Here is an 18344-nt window from a genome sequence, read left to right on the forward strand (position 1 = left end):
GGTTGCCAAAATCTGAACCTACTTATCAATTTTTAACCTCGTTAAAAATGGGACAACCAGTCACGATGTGCCTCCTAATGGGGTGCTGTAGGAAGTACACGGCACCACCTCCGACGCAGTCACAGCCCTCCAAAACCTGTGCCTCGGGCCTCCAGGTCTAACGACCTGTTCACAGAAAGCGTGGAAGTAAAGCAGCGTGGTAAACTATGTCATGAAGACGCAACCGGCCAGATCCAAAACGTGGGGAATTCTACTGATTCAAATGTTTCCTCAAGAAATAGCAATAAAATTTTTTAAAGAGTTTGTGGGGACTGTTAGAGATTTGAGAGACTTTAGGAAACCTATCAACTAAATGCAGTGTGTGGATCTTATTTGAACCCTGATTTGAACAAACCAACTGTAAAAAATCACTTTTGAGGAAATTGGGGCAGTTTGAAACTTGATCTTTTTATTAGGAAATTATTGTAAATTTTATTAAGCTTGATGATGATATTCTGGTTTTATGGGGTTTTGTGTGTGAGGAAGGTTGTCACTGAGCTAACACCTGCGCCAACCTTCCTCTATTTTATGTGGATGCCACCACAGCATGGCTTTACAAGTGGTTCTAGATCCGCGCACAGGAACAGAACCCCAGGCCACCAAAGCAGAGCATGCGAACTTAACCACTGTGCCACCAGGCTGGGCCCTGCTTTTTTTTTTTTTTTAAGTCTAATGTGTTAAATACGAAAGTATTTATGGGTAAAATACTATGATATTTGGTATGTAGGATTTGCCTCAAAATACACCAGCGGTAAAAAATGGAAGGGAAGAGATGAAACAAGATGTGCAAAGTCTTGTTAATTGTTGAAACACAGTGATGGATTCTTGGGGGTCATTATACTATTCTCTATACTTTGGTGTATTTTGAGATTTTTTTGTAATAAATGGAAAAAATAATAGTCCTTTCATTTACTGGTAATGCATGGGTTTATTATTTCAGGGATTGGTGACCTTCAGGGATGTGGCCATAGAGTTCTCTCAGGAAGAATGGAAGTGCCTGGAACCTGCCCAGAGAGACTTGTACAGGGATGTGACTTTGGAGAACTTCAGTAACTTGGTCTCACTGGGTAAGGATATTGTATAATACAAGGCCAGACGGAAAACAAGGCTCCCAGGGACTACAATAGAGGGAGACTGTTACCACCTCTGCCGGGAGGGCTAAAGGAGGAAACGCTGCCACTGGATGATGGTGAGAGCTAGAGTCATGGAGAAGGGCCCAGCTGGCGGCAACAGTAGCCACCTCCAGAACTCCTGGGTCAAAGGAGGGAGGGAGGGGATAAGAAATACCCTGAACTCTCTCTCTTCCTGCCCACTGACCTCCTGCTGACGCTTTCCCTCTGCCAGACCCATAGGGTCAGAGTAATGCAGTCCTTACAGTAAGCTGTCTGGGACACAGAGCAGGGCCAGAAACAGCTGTGAAGGGATTGGAGGGAAGGAGAAGGCAAATGGAGAAAAACCACCATGCTTATCTACTCTTAAATAACTCAGGACTAGCCTTCTAGAATTTCTGGTATCTTCACAATACCAGAATATCTAGGGAGACTCACAAGTTTCTAGCTGAATTTCTGCTGTCTGTTCCCAAGAGAATTGTTTGTGTTTGTGGAATTGGAAATAGGTAATTCCATTGGCACCTCCATCTTCCTGTCCTTTAGACAACCTTTACACCTTCCTTCATGTAATTGCCTCTCTTCTTTGATGACCAAGGGATGGGGTTTGAAATTTGGAAGAGTGTAATCATGCTCCATTTCTTTTTCTATAAACAGGACTTTCCATTGCTAAGCCTGATGTCGTTTCCTTATTGGAGCAAGGGAAGGAACCCTGGACAATTGCAAATGATATGCCAGGAGCATGGTGCCCAGGTGAGCAAGGGCTGATCCACTGGAGGTCATTGGGAATCATAGCCCGGCAGGTGAGCCCACTGATAGCAGTAACTTGAGTCAGTGATGGGAAGCTCCCCTCAAAGCCATCCCAAAAACTGCCTGAGATGCACACACGAAGAGCAGACCTTGTCAGCCTCAGCTCCCAAGGGAACCCTGCCCTTGCCCCCATTGATTCCTCTCTGTTCTTTCTTCTTTCATATTTTCCTCCCATTTTAGAAGAAATGTGCTACCTTCTTCCCCAGTGGCCAGCTGTTTACCTGTACTTCGGATACTTTTCTCTGCGAGGATCTTCATCCCTTAAAAAATACTTATTTTCTTAAAACAGCTTCTCACTTTACCTAATTCAGCAATTCATTTTTCTCTTAGCTGTTGAGAGGTAAGGTTGTGTCATGGTTGAGGGCACAGACTTTGGAATCAGACTACCTGAGTTCAAATTCTAGCTCTGCCACTTACTAGATCTGTGAGTTTAGGTAAATTACTTAAATACTCTGTGCTTCAGTTTTCTCCTGTGCAAATGGAATAAAAATAGTGTCTTCCATATGTAGTTACTGTAGCTGTTACATGAGTTAATAATGCGGGGGCTGGCCTGGTGGTGCAGCGGTTAAGTTCTCATGTTCCGCTTTGGCGGCCCGGGGTTTGCCAGTTCGGATCCCTGGTGTGGACATGGCACTGCTTGGCAAGCCATGCTGTGGTAGGCGTCCCACGTATAAAGTAGAGGAAGGTGGGCACGGATGTTAGTTCAGGGCCAGGCTTCCTCATCAAAAAGAGGAGGATTGGCAGCAGATGTTAGCTTGGGGCTAATCTTCCTCAAAAAAATAAAAATAAAAAAATAATGTGAAAATCCACAGAGCAATGCCAGGAGATAGTGACAACGAAACACACATTATCAAGTGTTATTAGTTGGCATTTGCTGGACAATTTTGGAGCCTTTGAATACTTCGTTATCAGTTACCCACCTCCTGACTTCTCTGCTGTTGTTGTCATTATTTATTTTCATCAGGGATCATTTTTTCTCTACCTGAAGAACATCCTTAAAATGTCCTTTTGTGCACGTCTGCTCTTGACAATTCTCTGTTTTTAACCACATGAAGATTCTTGTAGGATATTTTCACTGAGTATGGAATTCTGTGTTGGCAGGAATTTTCTCAGCCCAAAGAAGAAATCATTACACTGCCTTTTCTCTTCCAACGTTGTCAATAAGTCCAGTTGTTCCAATTTTGGAAAATGTTCCACATATATTTAAAACTGGTGTCTTTTGGATGGGGCCCTCGCCTCTATTAACTATAACTATTCTGATTATATGATTTAGAATCTGCCTGTCTTTTAGCTTTCTTGGTTCTGATGCTATCGCATTCTGAGAGCTGTTTCTTGTCTTATGTATTTTGCCACTGCATTTTACATTTTGTAAAGGTGAAATACAGCTCCTCCTTGAAAATTGTATTTTTGTCAGTACGGTCCATCCTTTATTTTCCCACTTAGTGCTTTTAACCTTGAATCCTGTTTTTTCTGATATTAATATCAAATGCCTTGTTTTTGTTGGCTTAAAAAAGTTATGACATATCTTTGCTTATCCTTTTTTTTTTAAGTTATTGCCACTTTAAGTGTGTCCATTGTAATGAGGATTCTGTTAGTTTCCTTTCTTAATCAGTCTGAGATTCCTTGCCTTTAATAAAGGAATGCAATCCGCTCTCATTTATTGTGGTAAATAATGTCTTTTCTTATTCCTGCCATTTTATTTTATATTTTCTGTTCCTCATTCTTCTTATTTCCAGCTATTCCTATTTTGCTCACATTTTATTACCACTCTTTCTACCCTCAAGTGATTTTAAAGTTGTGCTTCCTATTGCTTTGTAATAGAATAGTCTTTAATTTGACTTTAAAGAATTTGCTTAAACCTCTCTTGCTCTACCCACCTCAAGACTGAAAAAGAATATTTTTCTTTGTAGTGAAGTTATTTCTTAACTTTCTTATTTTGAAATAATTTTAGGCTTATGGAGAACTTGCAAAATTATTATAGAGAATTCTCGTGTACCCTTCACTCAGCTTCCACTGATGTTAACATTTTACTTAACCACAGTACAATTATCAAAACCAGGAAATTAACACTGATACAGTACAATTAAATAATCTACAGATCTTTTTAGAATTTTCTCAAGTTTTCCCCTAATGTCCTTCTTCTGTCCCAGGATCAGATTCTTCTGTCTGGTCCCAGATCCCATATTGTGTCTAGTTATTGTGTCTCCTTAGCATCCTCTAATCTGCTACAGTTCCTCAGTCTTTCATGACCTTGAGACTTTTGATGAATGCTATTTATTTTGTTTTGTTTTTTGTTCTTTGGGAGGTCTTTTGGTGAAGAAGATTGGCCCTGAGCTAACATCCATTACCAGTCTTCCTCTGTTTAGTATGTGGGACGCCACCACAGCATGGCTTGGTAAGCAGTGTATAGGTCCACACCTGGGATCTGAACCTGCGAATCCCAGGCCGCCAAAGCAGAGCATGTGAACTTAACCACTATGCCACCAGGCCAGCCCCATATGAATACTGTTTTGAAGAATGTCTCTCACCTTGTGTTTGTCTGATATTTTTCTTGTAATTATATTGAAATTATGCATCTTTGGCAGGAATACCACAGAAGTGATGTTGTGTCCTCTGTACATCATATCAGGGGTTACGTGATGTAATGGCTTATTACTTGTTAACTTTGATCTCTTGGTTAAGATAGGGTTTCTCATGTTTTTCCCCTATAAAGTTACTATTTTTCCGTCTATAATTGGTAATTATCTTGGAGGGAGGTACTTTGAGACTATACATTTTGCCTAATGGTTTTAGCATCCATTGGTGGATCTCATCTGTAACAGTCATTACAATAGTGTTGCCTAGTGTTGATTTTCTATGTACCGTATTCTTTCTACATTTATTAATTGGCATTCCTCTGTAAGGAACAGCTGTCCCTACCCCTCTCCCATTCATTTATGTATTCAATGATTTGTTTCTATCAGTATGGGCTCATGGGTATTTATCATATTTGATGGCTTGTAGCCCAATGCTATCATTGTTTATTTTGTTGCTCAAATTGTTCAAACTTTGGCCATTGGGAACTCCTTCAGACTGACTCCAGGGTTCTCTCAGCATGCCCTCATTCTTTTTTGAGCACTTCCTTATTTTCTGATACCATAACATGTTCCAGGCTTATCTTGTATTTTTCCTGCCCCAGCCCTGAAATCAGCCATTCCTCAAAGGAGCCCTGGTTTCTTTGATTGGAGACTGGTATGAAACAGTATCTTTGAATTTCTTTTTCTGAGCAAAGTAAGACTTTTACCATCTTTCACTTCCCTATGCCCTAGACCAGGGGTCGGTAAACTACAATCTGTAGGTCAAATCCAGCTCATGGCCAGTTTTTTTGTATCACCCACAGGCTAAGAATGGTTTTTACATTTTGAAAGGGTTTAAAAATATATATGTATGTGTATGTGACAGAGACCTTTTGTGGCCCACAAAGCCTAAAACATTTACTATCTGGTCTTTTACAGAAAAAGTGTGTTGACCTCTCCCTAGAGTCACCCTCACGCATACCCCACTCTGATTTTGTTTTAATAATCTGGAATTTTAGTTTCGTACTTTCATTGTTCTTATAATATTTCATAATTTATAGTGTGAATTATTCTTCACTAACAGTAATGATATAAGTCAGTCATCTGTACACTACGGCCTGCAGGCCAAATCCCGTCTGCCGCCTGTGTTTACATGGCCTGTGAGCCTATTCAGTTCTGTAAATGCTTTCTAAGGGATGCACATACAGTTAAGATCTCCTGCTCGTGGACTGATCTCAGTATTTGGCAGCACTATCTATAAAACATTTTCAAAGATGAAATACATAAAATCTCATTACAGGTCAGCACTAATAGATGAACATTGCCGTCAATTCTGATGCTGGAGAACACTAACCCTGAACTCCAGTTAAGTGAAATGTTATCTCCCCCAGAAAAGAATTCTATTCTTCTCGTTCATAGACCTGTATTACAAAAAAAAAAAAAATTATTTAAGTATAAGACTAATTATTATTATAGTTTGAATTTCATCAATAAAAACTTTGTGATAATTTGTTTTCTCTCTTATTGTATAAGTGCCTATATCATCATTTTTGCCTCTTGGACCACAAAGCCTGAAGTATGTACCATCTGGCCCTTTAAAGAAAAGAAAAAGGTTGCCAACCCTTGATTTAGAGAAACACCTGAAAGTCCATGTTTGAGGAGCACAGTATATATAATCAAAATCATACTTGCCATGCGCCTAAAACAGCCTTAAATCACCAAAACCTCTGCACTTCAAAGCTCAAAAACCCAAGAACCAACTTTCTGGCTTCTCTTTGTACTTTGGCTCTAACCTGCCTTTCCTTGGGAGAGTGGACTCCAGGGCTAAGATTGGGCAGGTGTGATGCATTGATGAATTACTCAGTTTTTTCCTTCTCTGTTAGTTTCCTGTGGCTTCTGTAAGAAACTACCAAAAACTTGGTGGCTTAAAACAACACAAATTTATTATTTCATAGTTCTGGAGAGCAGAAGTCCAAAATGTATCTCACTGGGTTAAAATCAAGTTGTCTGCAGGGCTGCATTCCTTTTTGGAGGCTGTGGGGAGAATCAGTTTTCTTGCCTTTTCCAGCTTCTGGAGACCACCTGCATTCCTTGGATCATAGCCCCCTTCCATCTTCAAAGCCAGCAGGGTGGCATCTTCAGATCTCTCTCTGACTCTGACTTTCCTCCGTCTTACACTTATAAGGGCCCTTGTGATTACATTGGGCCCACCCAGATAATCCAGGATTGTCTCCCCTTGTTATGGTCACTCATTACTGTTTATTCCGTAACAAGAATTATCGTTCATAGAATATTCAGTTGGTGTGTTTTCTGAGTCTTTGTAGTTTTAGGAGTAGGGGGGAGCCTTTTTAATTAGATTTTTTTTAATTGTGATAAACATTACATAAAATTTACCAATTTGACCATTTTTTTTTTTAAAGATTTTATTTTTCTTTTTTTCCCCAAAACCCCCGGTACATAGTTGTGTATTTTTAGTTGTGGGTCCTTCCAGTTGTGGCATGTGGGACGCCACCTCAGCATGGCCTGATGAGTGGCAACATGTCTGCGCCCAGGATTCCAACCAGTGAAATCCTGGGCCGCTGAAGCAGAGCAGACAAACTTAACCGCTCGGCCATGGGGCCAGCCCCCTAGTTTGACCATTTTTAAGTGTACAAGTCAGTAGCATTAGTTACATTCACAATGTGGTGCAACCATCACCACTATCCATTTGCAGAACTTACTCTTCCTCATCCCAAACAGAAACTCTGCACCCATTGAACAGTAACTCTCCATTTTCCCCTCCTCCAGCCCCTGGTCACCTCTATTCTACTTTCTGTCTCTATGAATTTGACTCTTTTAGGTACCTCATGTAAGTGGAGACATACAATATGGAGCCTTTTGTATCTGGCTTATTTCACTTAGCATAATGTTTTCAAGGTTCATCTATGTTGTAACATTTATCAAAATTTCCTCCCTTTTTAAGGCTGTGTAATATTACATTGTATGTATATACCACACTTTGTCCATCCATCTGTTGATGGACACTTGGGTTCTTTCCTCCTTTTGGTTGTTGTGAACAGTGCTGCTGTGGAGGTTGGTGTGCAGGTAGCTGAGTCCCTGTTTTCACTTCTTTTGGGAAGCTACCTGGGAGTAGAATTGCTAGATCAAATGATAATTGTATGTTTAACTTTTTTTTTTTTTTTAAAGATTTTCTTTTCCTTTTTCTCCCCAAAGCCCCCTGGTACATAGTTGTATATTTTTAGTTGTGGGTCCTTCTAGTTGTGGGATGTGGGACGCCACCTCAGCGTGGCCTGACGAGCAGTGCCATGTCCGCGCCCAGGATGCGAATCAGCGAAACCCTGGGCCACCGAAGCGGAGCGTGCGAACTTAACCACTCGGCCTTGGGGCCAGCTCCCTATGTTTAACTTTTTGAGGCTATTTCTCAATTTTTAAGAGCTTTTTATAAGTCAGGAAGATCATCCTCTTATCTGTAATGTAAGTTTCAAATATTTTCTCTGTCATTTGTCTTTTGACTTTGCTTTTGGTGTTTTTGTTCATATGCCGGTTGTCTGTTTTATTGTGTTTTTCACCTTTATGTAGGGGAATTGATCAGCCTTTTATTTTGTTGCTTTTGGATTTTGAGTCATTGTTAGAACGTTTTCCATACCTAGCTTATAAAGTAACCCACTTTGTTTCCTTCCAGTATTTGTGTGTTTTCTCTTTTCTTTTATCGTTAAAATTCTGTTTTGGAGTTTATTCTGGTATATGGTGGCAATGTATGGATCCACTTTCATCTTTTTCCAAATGATTAGCCAGTTACCTCAGCATTATTTATTACAAAAACTATCCTTTTCCTCTTTGAGATACCACCTTTATAAGAAATTCAATTTCCTTATAAACTTCAGTCGATTTCTGGTCTTTCTATTGGGTTCCATTGGTCTGTTTCTAGAATCTGATATTTATTCATTCAACAATCCATTATTAAAAGCTACCGTATATGCTAGGGTTTGGTTACAATGGCTAGTGAGAAAGGCATTATTTCTGCCTTTGGGGAGATTTAGAAGCAAGAAAACAAACAGAAAACAAATAGTAAATAAATGAAAATCTAATTTCAACTGATGAAAGTGTTAGGAAGACAAGGCACAAACTGTGAGAGAGAGAGAGAATCAAGGTGTATGCTTAGGGTTATCAGGCTGAGAGCTTTTCTGAAAATGTGAGTTTTAATCTGAGACCTGAAGGATGAGAAGAGCAGCCATACAAAGAACCAGGACAGGATTCCTGGTAAGGAGAAGAACCTGCGGAGAAATCTAAGCTGGAAAAGACCCAGATTTGTTCTAGGTGCTCAAAGGAGGCCTGCAGTTTGGTACATAGAGAGGATGGAGGAGAGTGCTTAATATGAAGATGTATCATTCTCGGTTGAGACAACTGGCAGCAAAGATAATCAGGGACCTGCTTTGCCAAGAGCCTGTGCAGCATGACAGTGAGTTTGGAATTCATTCTAAGGGCAGTGGAGAGGCTGTGAGAAAGTTTAAGTAGAGCTTTTTGTCTTGATTGGCATCAGCACCATGTGGTGGAAAGTGTTAAATATATAGATGCCTTGTTTATATAAAATGCCCAGAGTAGGCAAATTCATAGAGACAAAATTAGTGGTTCTCTGGCATTAGTGATTGCCAGGGGCTGGAGAGAATGATCAATGGAGAGTGACTGCTTAACGAGCACAGGTTTCTATTTGGGGTGATGAGAATGTTCTGCAACTGGATAGTGGTGATGGTTGCATGACATTGGGAATGTACTGCTGACCACTGAATTGTGTACTTTAAAATAGTTAAATGGAGAATGTCATGTTATGTGAATCTTAAAATATATACATAGGGCTGGCCCGGTGGCGCAGTGGTTAAGTGCACACGTTCCACTTTGGTGGCCAGGGGTTCGCTGGTTCGGATCCCTGGTGCGGACATGGCACCACTTGACAAGCCATGCTGTGGTAGGCGTCCCACATATAAAGTAGAGGAAAAAGGGCACGAATGTTAGCTCAGGGCCAGTCTTCCTCAGCAAAAAGAGGATTGGCAGCAGATGTTAGCTCAGGGCTAATCTTCCTCAAAAAAAAAATATTATTTTTGAAATAGATGGATGAATAGATATGTATATATACAGGCACATGCACAGACATGCCTAGGCCCTACTCCTGTAGATTTTGATTCAGTGTGGGGTGGTTCTTGGACGTTTGTATTGTTAGCAGGCTTTCTGGATGGTTCTGATCCCCAGCAAAATTGAGAACCCTGGCTTAATTTCTTTTCTTAGTCCCTTCTAGCACCATATAAGCTCTCATATTTGTGCTTTCATGTACTTTTTGGAAATTGCACAGCAATATCTGAGACTTATATAAGCCATTCACCTTTTATGATTATTATTTTCATTTTGTCTCTCTACTATAGATTTTTTTAAATTTCTGTTATAAGAGGAAAACAGCTTGTGTTTACTTTTTTTTTTCTTTTTCAGACTTGGAGTCCAGGTGTGAGAAATTTCCACAAAAAGACCTTTTTGAAATAGAGTCATTCAGTTGGGGGCTCATGGAAAGCCTTAGATGCTGTGGTTTTGAGGGCTCCAGTTTTAGAGATGACTGGGAATGCAATGGCCAATTTGAAAGACAACAGGTAAATCCAGAGTGCTGTTTCAAGCAAGTGGAAATCGCGTATGAAAACATGCCCACTTTTGAGCATTATACATCCCTTACTCTACATCAGGGCAGTCAGACTGGCGAGAAACTGATTGAATGTAGTGAATGTGGAAGAGCGTTTAGCTGTGGCTCACACCTTATTCAACATCAGAAAATTCACACTGGTGAAAAACCCTTTGAATGTAAGGAATGTGGGAAGGCCTTTAGTCGTGCCTCACACCTTGTTCAACATGGGAGAATTCATACGGGAGAGAAACCTTATGCCTGTAAGGAATGTGGGAAGGCCTTTGGTCGTGGTTCAGAACTTATTCTGCATCAGAGACTTCATACTGGTGTCAAACCCTATGAATGTAAAGAATGTGGGAAGACCTTTAGACAGCATTCACAGCTTATTCTGCATCAAAGAACTCATACAGGTGAGAAGCCCCATGTATGTAAAGATTGCGGGAAAGCTTTTATTCGTGGCTCACAACTTACTGTTCATCGGAGAATTCATACAGGTGCTCGACCCTATCAGTGTAAGGACTGTGGGAAAGCCTTTAGACAGCACTCACAACTTACTGTACATCAAAGAATTCACACTGGTGAGAAACCGTATGAATGTAAGGAGTGTGGAAAGGGCTTTATTCATAGCTCAGAAGTTACTCGACATCAAAGAATTCATTCTGGGGAGAAACCCTATGAATGTAAGGAATGTGGGAAGGCCTTTAGGCAGCATGCACAGCTTACTCGACATCAAAGAGTTCATACTGGTGACAGACCCTATGAATGTAAGGACTGTGGGAAGGCCTTTAGTCGTAGTTCATACCTCATCCAACATCAAAGAATTCACACTGGTGACAAACCCTACGAATGTAAGGAATGCGGGAAAGCCTTTATTCGTGTTTCACAACTGACTCATCATCAGCGAATTCATACTTGTGAGAAACCCTATCAGTGTAGGGAATGTGGAATGGCCTTTATCCGTAGTTCACAACTTACTGAACATCAGAGAATTCATCCTGGTATCAAACCTTATGAATGTAGAGAATGTGGGCAGGCCTTTATTCTTGGCTCACAGCTCATTGAACACTACAGAATCCATACTGGTTAGAATGCCTTGAACGTTAGGGATGTAGGCAAGCCTTTATGTGAAGTTCACATCTGACTCAATATTAGATAATGTGTAATGTAATGTAATTAATGTCAGAAATTCTTCATTTGTCACTTCCATTATGGAACATCAGACACCTTGTACCAAAAGAAAATTCAATAAATGTGGGATTCTTTTTGCCTCACACTCACTGTTTACTAAGCATCAAAGAACTTATGCTGAAAAAGATATTAATATGAATGTAAAAAGTCTTCTATTACCATTCAAAATGTATTAAACTTCTGAGAATTTCTAATAGAAAATGACCCTATTGAAGTATTTTGTGAATGTGCCTTTTGCCATGGCATACACCTTACTTAACATTAACTCAGTTCCACCAGTTACTGACTGAATAGCATTGGGCAAATTATGCAGTCTCTCTGTTCTTCAGTTTACTTATTTTTAAGCAGTGATAAATATACCTACCTAATAGAGTTTTTTTGAGGACTATCAGATATTTTATACAAAGCCTATGCTCAATAAATGTTAGTTATTGTCATTAATTATAACAGTATTACTGTTGAGTTCATTTGAGAGGAGGGCCTTATGAATGTAACAAATTTCAAAAAGCCTTCATAACCACTTGTTATGGTAATTCATTCTGAAAAACAGTAGTAAAGTATAATTATCATGAGAAGGCCTTCATTCAAAAGGTTAGAAATTCAAAAGATTAGTCCTAGGGCCTGTAGCCACCTGTTCTGTAGGTGCCAAGTCAGTAAAGCATTATCCATCCCCCACTGCCCTCATCTTTTAACTGAAAAAAACAGTTCAGAAGATTAGAAATTGACAGAAGAGTAGCCAGAAGAAATCTGCCATTTAGAAGTCTAAAACCACCTCCAAGTATATGTTCATTTCAAGAAAAATCAAAACTAGAATTACAAACTACAAATGAATGACACTTCTCTGTATCAAAACCAGTTCAGCGTAGCCAAAGCTGGACTCCTGTCAGAAGCCAAGGACTGGAGGCAGGGCCTGTTCTCCCAAGGTAGAACTCCAGCACCTCCCATCGCCAGTTATATGCTGAGCATGTTGAATGAATGACTAGTGAACTCTAAAAGGTGGGAAAAAATCACCACATAAACCCAAGTCAACAGTAATAATGATTATTAAAAATAAAGAATAAAGTAGAAAAAACAGTAGACTTACTCTGAAGGTTATTTATTTAACTATATAATAAGATAAAAGATTGACGACTCTGATACAGAAAAAACATTTAGCAATATGAATGAGGAAAGGCTGGATTTTTTTTTAAGTAGCTACTATGCATGACTTTAATATATTTGAAAATCTGGAGAATGGATTTTTACAAAAATATCAAAATTGGTTCAAGAAGATGTGGAATAACTGAATAAATCAACAGTTGTGAAAGGACATAGGAAGTCATCACAAAGGTTCCTGGACCCAGTTCCGACATGTGCATGGAGACCTCCCCACACCCACAAGCGGTTCTCGGACGCCAGCAGAGTGTCTGAGAGTTCGGCTCAGTTCTGACGGTATCTACCCGGAAATAGACTCAGATTCCACAGGTAAAGGGCTCAGTCCCACATGACCGGCCTCCACTCTAGACGCCAGTCGCAAGCCCGGGTTGTCACCTGTACTTCTGACTGACTGGCTGTAAACCAGAGATTCCCATGACCATCCTGCTCGGGTTCGGTTAATTTGCTAGAATCGCTCACAGAACTCAAGAAAACTCGTTTATTCACTAGATTACCAATTTATTACAAAAGATATTAAAGGATATACGTAGGGTAAGGTCCCAAACAAAGGAACTTCTGTCCTAGTGGAGCTTGGGGCCCAGCACAATGACACGTGGAAGCATTCTGGTTCCCCAACATGGAAGCTCTGAAAAAGGCCAATGAGCTGTCAGTTTGGGTTTTTATGAAAGCTGCTTGATATAGTCCTGATTCACCAAGTCGTGGGCCATTGGCAGTTGATTGAATCTCAGGTCTCCCTCCCTGGGAATCAGGGAGTGTGACTGAAAGTTTCAGTCCTCTCATCACATGGTTGATTCTCCTGGCAACCAGGACCCCAAGGGTGGGGTTCAAAAGTCACCTGCAGGGGCTGGCCTGGTGGCACAGTGGTTAAGTTCGCATGTTCCACTTTGGCGGCCTGGGTTCGCTGGTTCAGATCCCGGGCACGGACATGGCACCGCTTGTCAAGCCATGCTGTGGTAGGTGTCCCACATATAAAGTGGAGGAAGATGGGCACGGATGTTAGCTCAGGGCCAGTCTTCCTCAGCAAAAAGAGGAGGATTGGCAGCAGTTAGCTCAGGGCTAATCTTCCTCAAAAAAAGGAAAAAGTCACCTTCATTAACATAAATAAGACACCCATTTCACCTTTATGGCCCTGAAGGGTTTTCAGGAGCTGAGGACAGCAGGCCAAATATTTTAACAAAAAATCCTCCCATTGCTCTTGTCAGTTCAGGAAATTCCAAAGGTTATGAGAACTGTGAGCCGGAAACTATGGATGAAGACCAAATATGTCTGAGAAATATATATATTTTTTTTAAGATTTATTTTTCCTTTTTCTCCCCAAAGCCCCCTGGTACATAGTTGTATATTTTTGGTTGTCACATGTGGGACGCCACCTCAGCATGGCTTGACGAGCAGTGCCACGTCCATGCCCAGGATCCAAACTGGCAAAACCCTGGGCCGCCGAAGCGGAGCGCACGGAACTTAACCACTTGGCCACGGGGCCAGCCCCCGAGAAATGTGTTTCTTATAAATCACAATATCGTAGTCATCAAAGCTCTGTCCCTTTAAAGAAACTTTAACCTACAAAAACTTCAAGGAACAGATAATCCGTGAGAGAAGTTTGCCACTTCATTTTCAAGGCTCAATAAAATGAGGATAAACTCAACAAGCTTATCTCCCAAGACAAATTGTAGGTGATTATCATTTGTGAAGATAAATATAAAACTCCTGCTAATTTAAATCAGTCTATTAAAGTTAAGAAGCTACGTTTAAAAGGAATGTCTGGAGTTTCACCTGTCCTGGATTAATTATGTTTTCAGAATTTTTTTTTTTTTAAAGATTGGCACCTGGGCTAACAACTGTTGCCAATCTTCCTTTTTTTTTTTTTAAGGATTGGCACCTGGGCTAACAACTGTTGCCAATCTTTTTTTTTTTTTTTTCTGCTTTATTTCCCAACCCCTGCCCCGTACATAGTTGTATATCTTAGTTCCAGTTCCTTCTAGTTGTGGGATGTGGGACGCCGCCTCAACATGGCCTGACGAGCAGTGCCATGTCCGTGCCCAGGATCCAAACCCTGGGCCACCGCAGCGGAGCGCGCAAACTTAACCACTCGGCCACGGAGCCGGCGCCTGTTTTCAGAATTTTTATTGTAACTATAGGAGATTGACAGTGATGGGGAAAAGAGCCTAGACTCAACCCTAGTGACGTCTGGATCAGGGCTTGTGAATGAATCTGAAAAGTGTCAAGAAATGGGTCCCCTGAGCCTTTGGGGTTGCCAGGCAGTGTCGGGGGCAGAGTGCCCGTTGTACCCCAATGCCATCCATCTACTCAGACATCCTGAGGGTTCTGCAAAAACATCTGCATTGTCTGCATGTGCCGCCACCTACAAAGGATTGGAAAGCAGTGTTCTGTATGTCATTTTTCCTCATGTGGTTTAATGATTAGGATGTACAGTTGGAGAGGATCAAAGCTATAACATTAAAAATTGTCATTTTGAATAGTTAAAACACATGCACAGGATAAAAATTTTAAAGTTACAATTAGGTATACAGACGCAAGTCTCCACATTATCTCTGCCCACTGCTCACTGCTGTCAAGTTCTTGATAAACTTCCTGGTTTTCATGTTTGCTTAAGTGTAGATATACACATAACAGACTCTTTGTAAAAATTTTTTACACAAATGGTAGCAAATTTCTATACATTGCTATTTTTGCTTATCCTTATACCTTGAAGATTGGACCATATCAATACATATATAGCTGCCTTATTCTTTTTTAACAACTGCATACTGTTCCATCATGTGTGTGTTTCGTAATTTATTCAGTCTTATCAGTTTAGTTTTTTCCATTATTTTTTGCTCTTCCAAACAATCCTATAATAAATATTCTGGCATATAAATTATTTTGTATATGTGTGGTACATCTTTAAGATAAATCTCTAGAAGTAGAAATGTGAGATCAAAATGTATATGTATATTTTTAACTTTTTATTATGAAAAACTTGAACATACACAGAAATACACTGAATATTATAGTGTACCCCAGTGCCCCCATTACCAACTTCAAGAATTATTAGCTCATGGCCAGTCTCGTTGTATCTGTATTCCCACCCATTTCCCCCACTCCATGTTACTTTTTAAGTAAATCCTAGCTATATCATTTCATCCATAAATATTTCAGTATGCATTTCTAAAGTATATCCCAAGTTTAGAAAAGATTTGCACTCCTTAAAAAAATGGAAATACTGCCTTAATACCATTACATATCTGATAGTCAGTGTTCCAGTTTCTGTTTCATAAATGTCAATTTTTTAAAAAAGTTATCAGGATCCAAATGATGTCCACACGTTGCAGTGGAGTCTTACGTCTCTTAAGTCTCAATCTGTGCATTCTCTCTCATCCTTTTCTTGTTGAATTTTATTTTTTGAAGAAACTAGGTTGTTTACCCTGCAGAGTTTCTCAGAGCCTGGTTTTTGTTGGCTGCATCCCCATAGTGTAGTTTAACATGCTCCTCTCTCCTTGATATTTCCTGTAAATTAGTCGTTGGTATCTAGAGGCTTGATCAGATTGAGGGTCAGTTTTTTTGTTAAGACTACTTATAGGTGGTTAATACTAGGAAACATAATATTTAGGTGTCTTGGGGCTGGCCCTGTGGTGTAGTGGTTAAGTTCACGCACTCCGCTTCAGCAGCTTGGGGTTTGAGGATTCGGATCCCAGGCATGGACCTACATACCGCTTGTCAGGCCATGCTGTGGTGGCGTCCCACATACAAAAAGTAGAGGAAGATTGGCACGGATGTTAGCTCAGGGACAATCTTCCTCAAGCAAAAAGAGGAAGATTGGCAACAGATGTTAGCTCAGGGCCAATCTTCCTCACCAAAAAAATATGTATATATTTAGGTGTCTTTTTATGATTTAGTAGCCATTGATGCTCAATATTTAAGTCTATTAATTCATTACAGATTATAAAATGATGATATACTATTATTCCCTCTTCCTTTATTAGCTAGAATCTTTTTATGAAGAAAAACTTCCCTTCATCTGCTATTTGGTTACCCATATTACAGTGAGGAAAGACAGGATAAATGCTACTTTCTTGCCTTCTCTTTATTGGTTTTCAAAATAATGAGTCAGTTCCCTAGCCTTCTGCCATGATAACCAATGAGTTAGGGGGGTGTGAGTGTGAAGTATATTTAATATTAATATGTTGAGATCCATTTACGTTGTACCCTCATTGATGCTCAAATCCTTCCATGTTGGGTGGTGAGCTCCTGTATCCTGATATGACCCCAGTAGTCTTCAATCATTCGCTTGCTGTCTGCCACAAGATGTTCCAGGTTCATCTTGTTCGTTTCCTACCTCCCATCTTGAAGTAGCCTTTTTCCGAGGAGTCCTCTCTCCTTTTGGTATTTGGAAACCACAGCTGGGTTGCTAGAAGTGCTTCATTCGCCTGGTTGGGTATTTCTTAGATACATATACATTTTAAGCTGTTTTATATACATTGTTCAAGTGCCTTCAGGAAGATTATGCATCTGTGCCTCTACCCACAACAGAAGAGATCCTGAAGCACCACGTTCATCTAATCCTGGGAAAAACATTTGTTTTGAAGATAGACCATTTTGATGAGTGAAAAATGGAAAAGTCACTTTTGTTTTCACCTGAATTCCTTTGGTTATGTTTAATGTAGATGACCATTTGTTCCCGTAATTGTTGACCATTGGTATTGCCTTTAGCATGGTGCCTAAAATATAGTAGGTGCTCAACAATTATTTGTCAATTCAATAAATTAATTGTATGTTCATAGCCTTTGTTCATTTAATGTTAGGGTAGTCATGTTTTTCTTACTTAAAAGAGCTATTTTTGAGGGGAATAAATGTGTGTAAAGTTTATAGCACAATGCCTGAAACTCACCAAGTGTTAGATCCCTGCCTTGTTGTTTGAATACGTTGTCATTTATTACTTTTTTCTACTTTAAGAGATAAAGAAATTGAGAGTCAAAGATATTGAGTAGCTTGTCCAATGGCTCATAAGTGGGGAATCCTAATTTCAAGGGCATGGGCAGATAGGGGAGAGTTTCATGTATTCATGTTGGGGAGAGCTTTCAAAATGTGTGATTGTGAGAAGGAAAAATCAGTATTTTTTCAGATAATCTATAAAATGCAGTCAATTCAGGGGCCAGCCCCGTGGCCGAGGGGTTGAGTTAGCGTGCCCTGCTTCATCAGCCCAGGGTTTCACCGGTTTGGATCCTAGGTGTGGACATGGCACCACTCATCAAGCCATGCTGTGGCAGCGTCCCACATACAAAATAAAGGAAGATTGACACAGATGTTAGCTCAGGGCCAATCTTCCTCAAGCTAAAAGAGGAAGATTGGCAACCAATTTAGCACAGGACCAATCTTCCTCACCAAAAAGAAATACAGAGAATATAGAAAAATGTAAAGGAAAAACATTTTTAGTACCTTCACTCAAACAAATGTTTCTGGTTTTGTGTATTTCCTTCTAGCTTCTAAGTTTTTAAAAAGTCATACTTTATTATGGGAAACTTCAAACATACACAAAAGTAGAAAGTACGCTGCAGTAAACCTTCATATTATCATCCTGCTATAAAAACCATCACCCCATGGCTGGTTTGGTTTTGTCTATACTCATGCCCACTTCCTCTTTCACTGGAGGCTTTTGAAAACAGAACTCAGATGTCATATAAAGACATCTGTAAATATTTCAGTAATTATCTCTAAAAGATAGAGACTTTAAAAAAAAATCAGTAAGAATCTATAATCCTGAGCCTTTAGTAGGGAAGACAATAAAATTTTTTACCAAAATCTGGTTTAAGCTGATATCGTGATTCTCGTTGT

General features: G+C 40.0%; 1 protein-coding gene across 3 annotated transcripts in view; it reads left to right on the forward strand.

Annotated features, from left to right (window-relative positions):
- Positions 1–11445, forward strand: part of ZNF565 (zinc finger protein 565) — a 31984-nt gene extending 20539 nt beyond the window's left edge. For all 3 annotated transcript variants that reach the window (XM_046681226.1, XM_046681228.1, XM_046681227.1), the window contains exons 3-5: positions 980–1106; positions 1803–1898; positions 9989–11445. In XM_046681226.1, the coding sequence (XP_046537182.1) occupies positions 980–1106; positions 1803–1898; positions 9989–11259 (1494 nt within the window). In that variant the 3' untranslated portion in view covers positions 11260–11445. The remainder of the gene's footprint in view (positions 1–979; positions 1107–1802; positions 1899–9988) is intronic.
- Positions 11446–18344: the final 6899 nt, after the last annotated feature.

This window comes from Equus quagga, chromosome 13 (assembly GCF_021613505.1).
Source record: "Equus quagga isolate Etosha38 chromosome 13, UCLA_HA_Equagga_1.0, whole genome shotgun sequence".
In the NCBI taxonomy this organism is placed as follows: domain Eukaryota; kingdom Metazoa; phylum Chordata; class Mammalia; order Perissodactyla; family Equidae; genus Equus; species Equus quagga.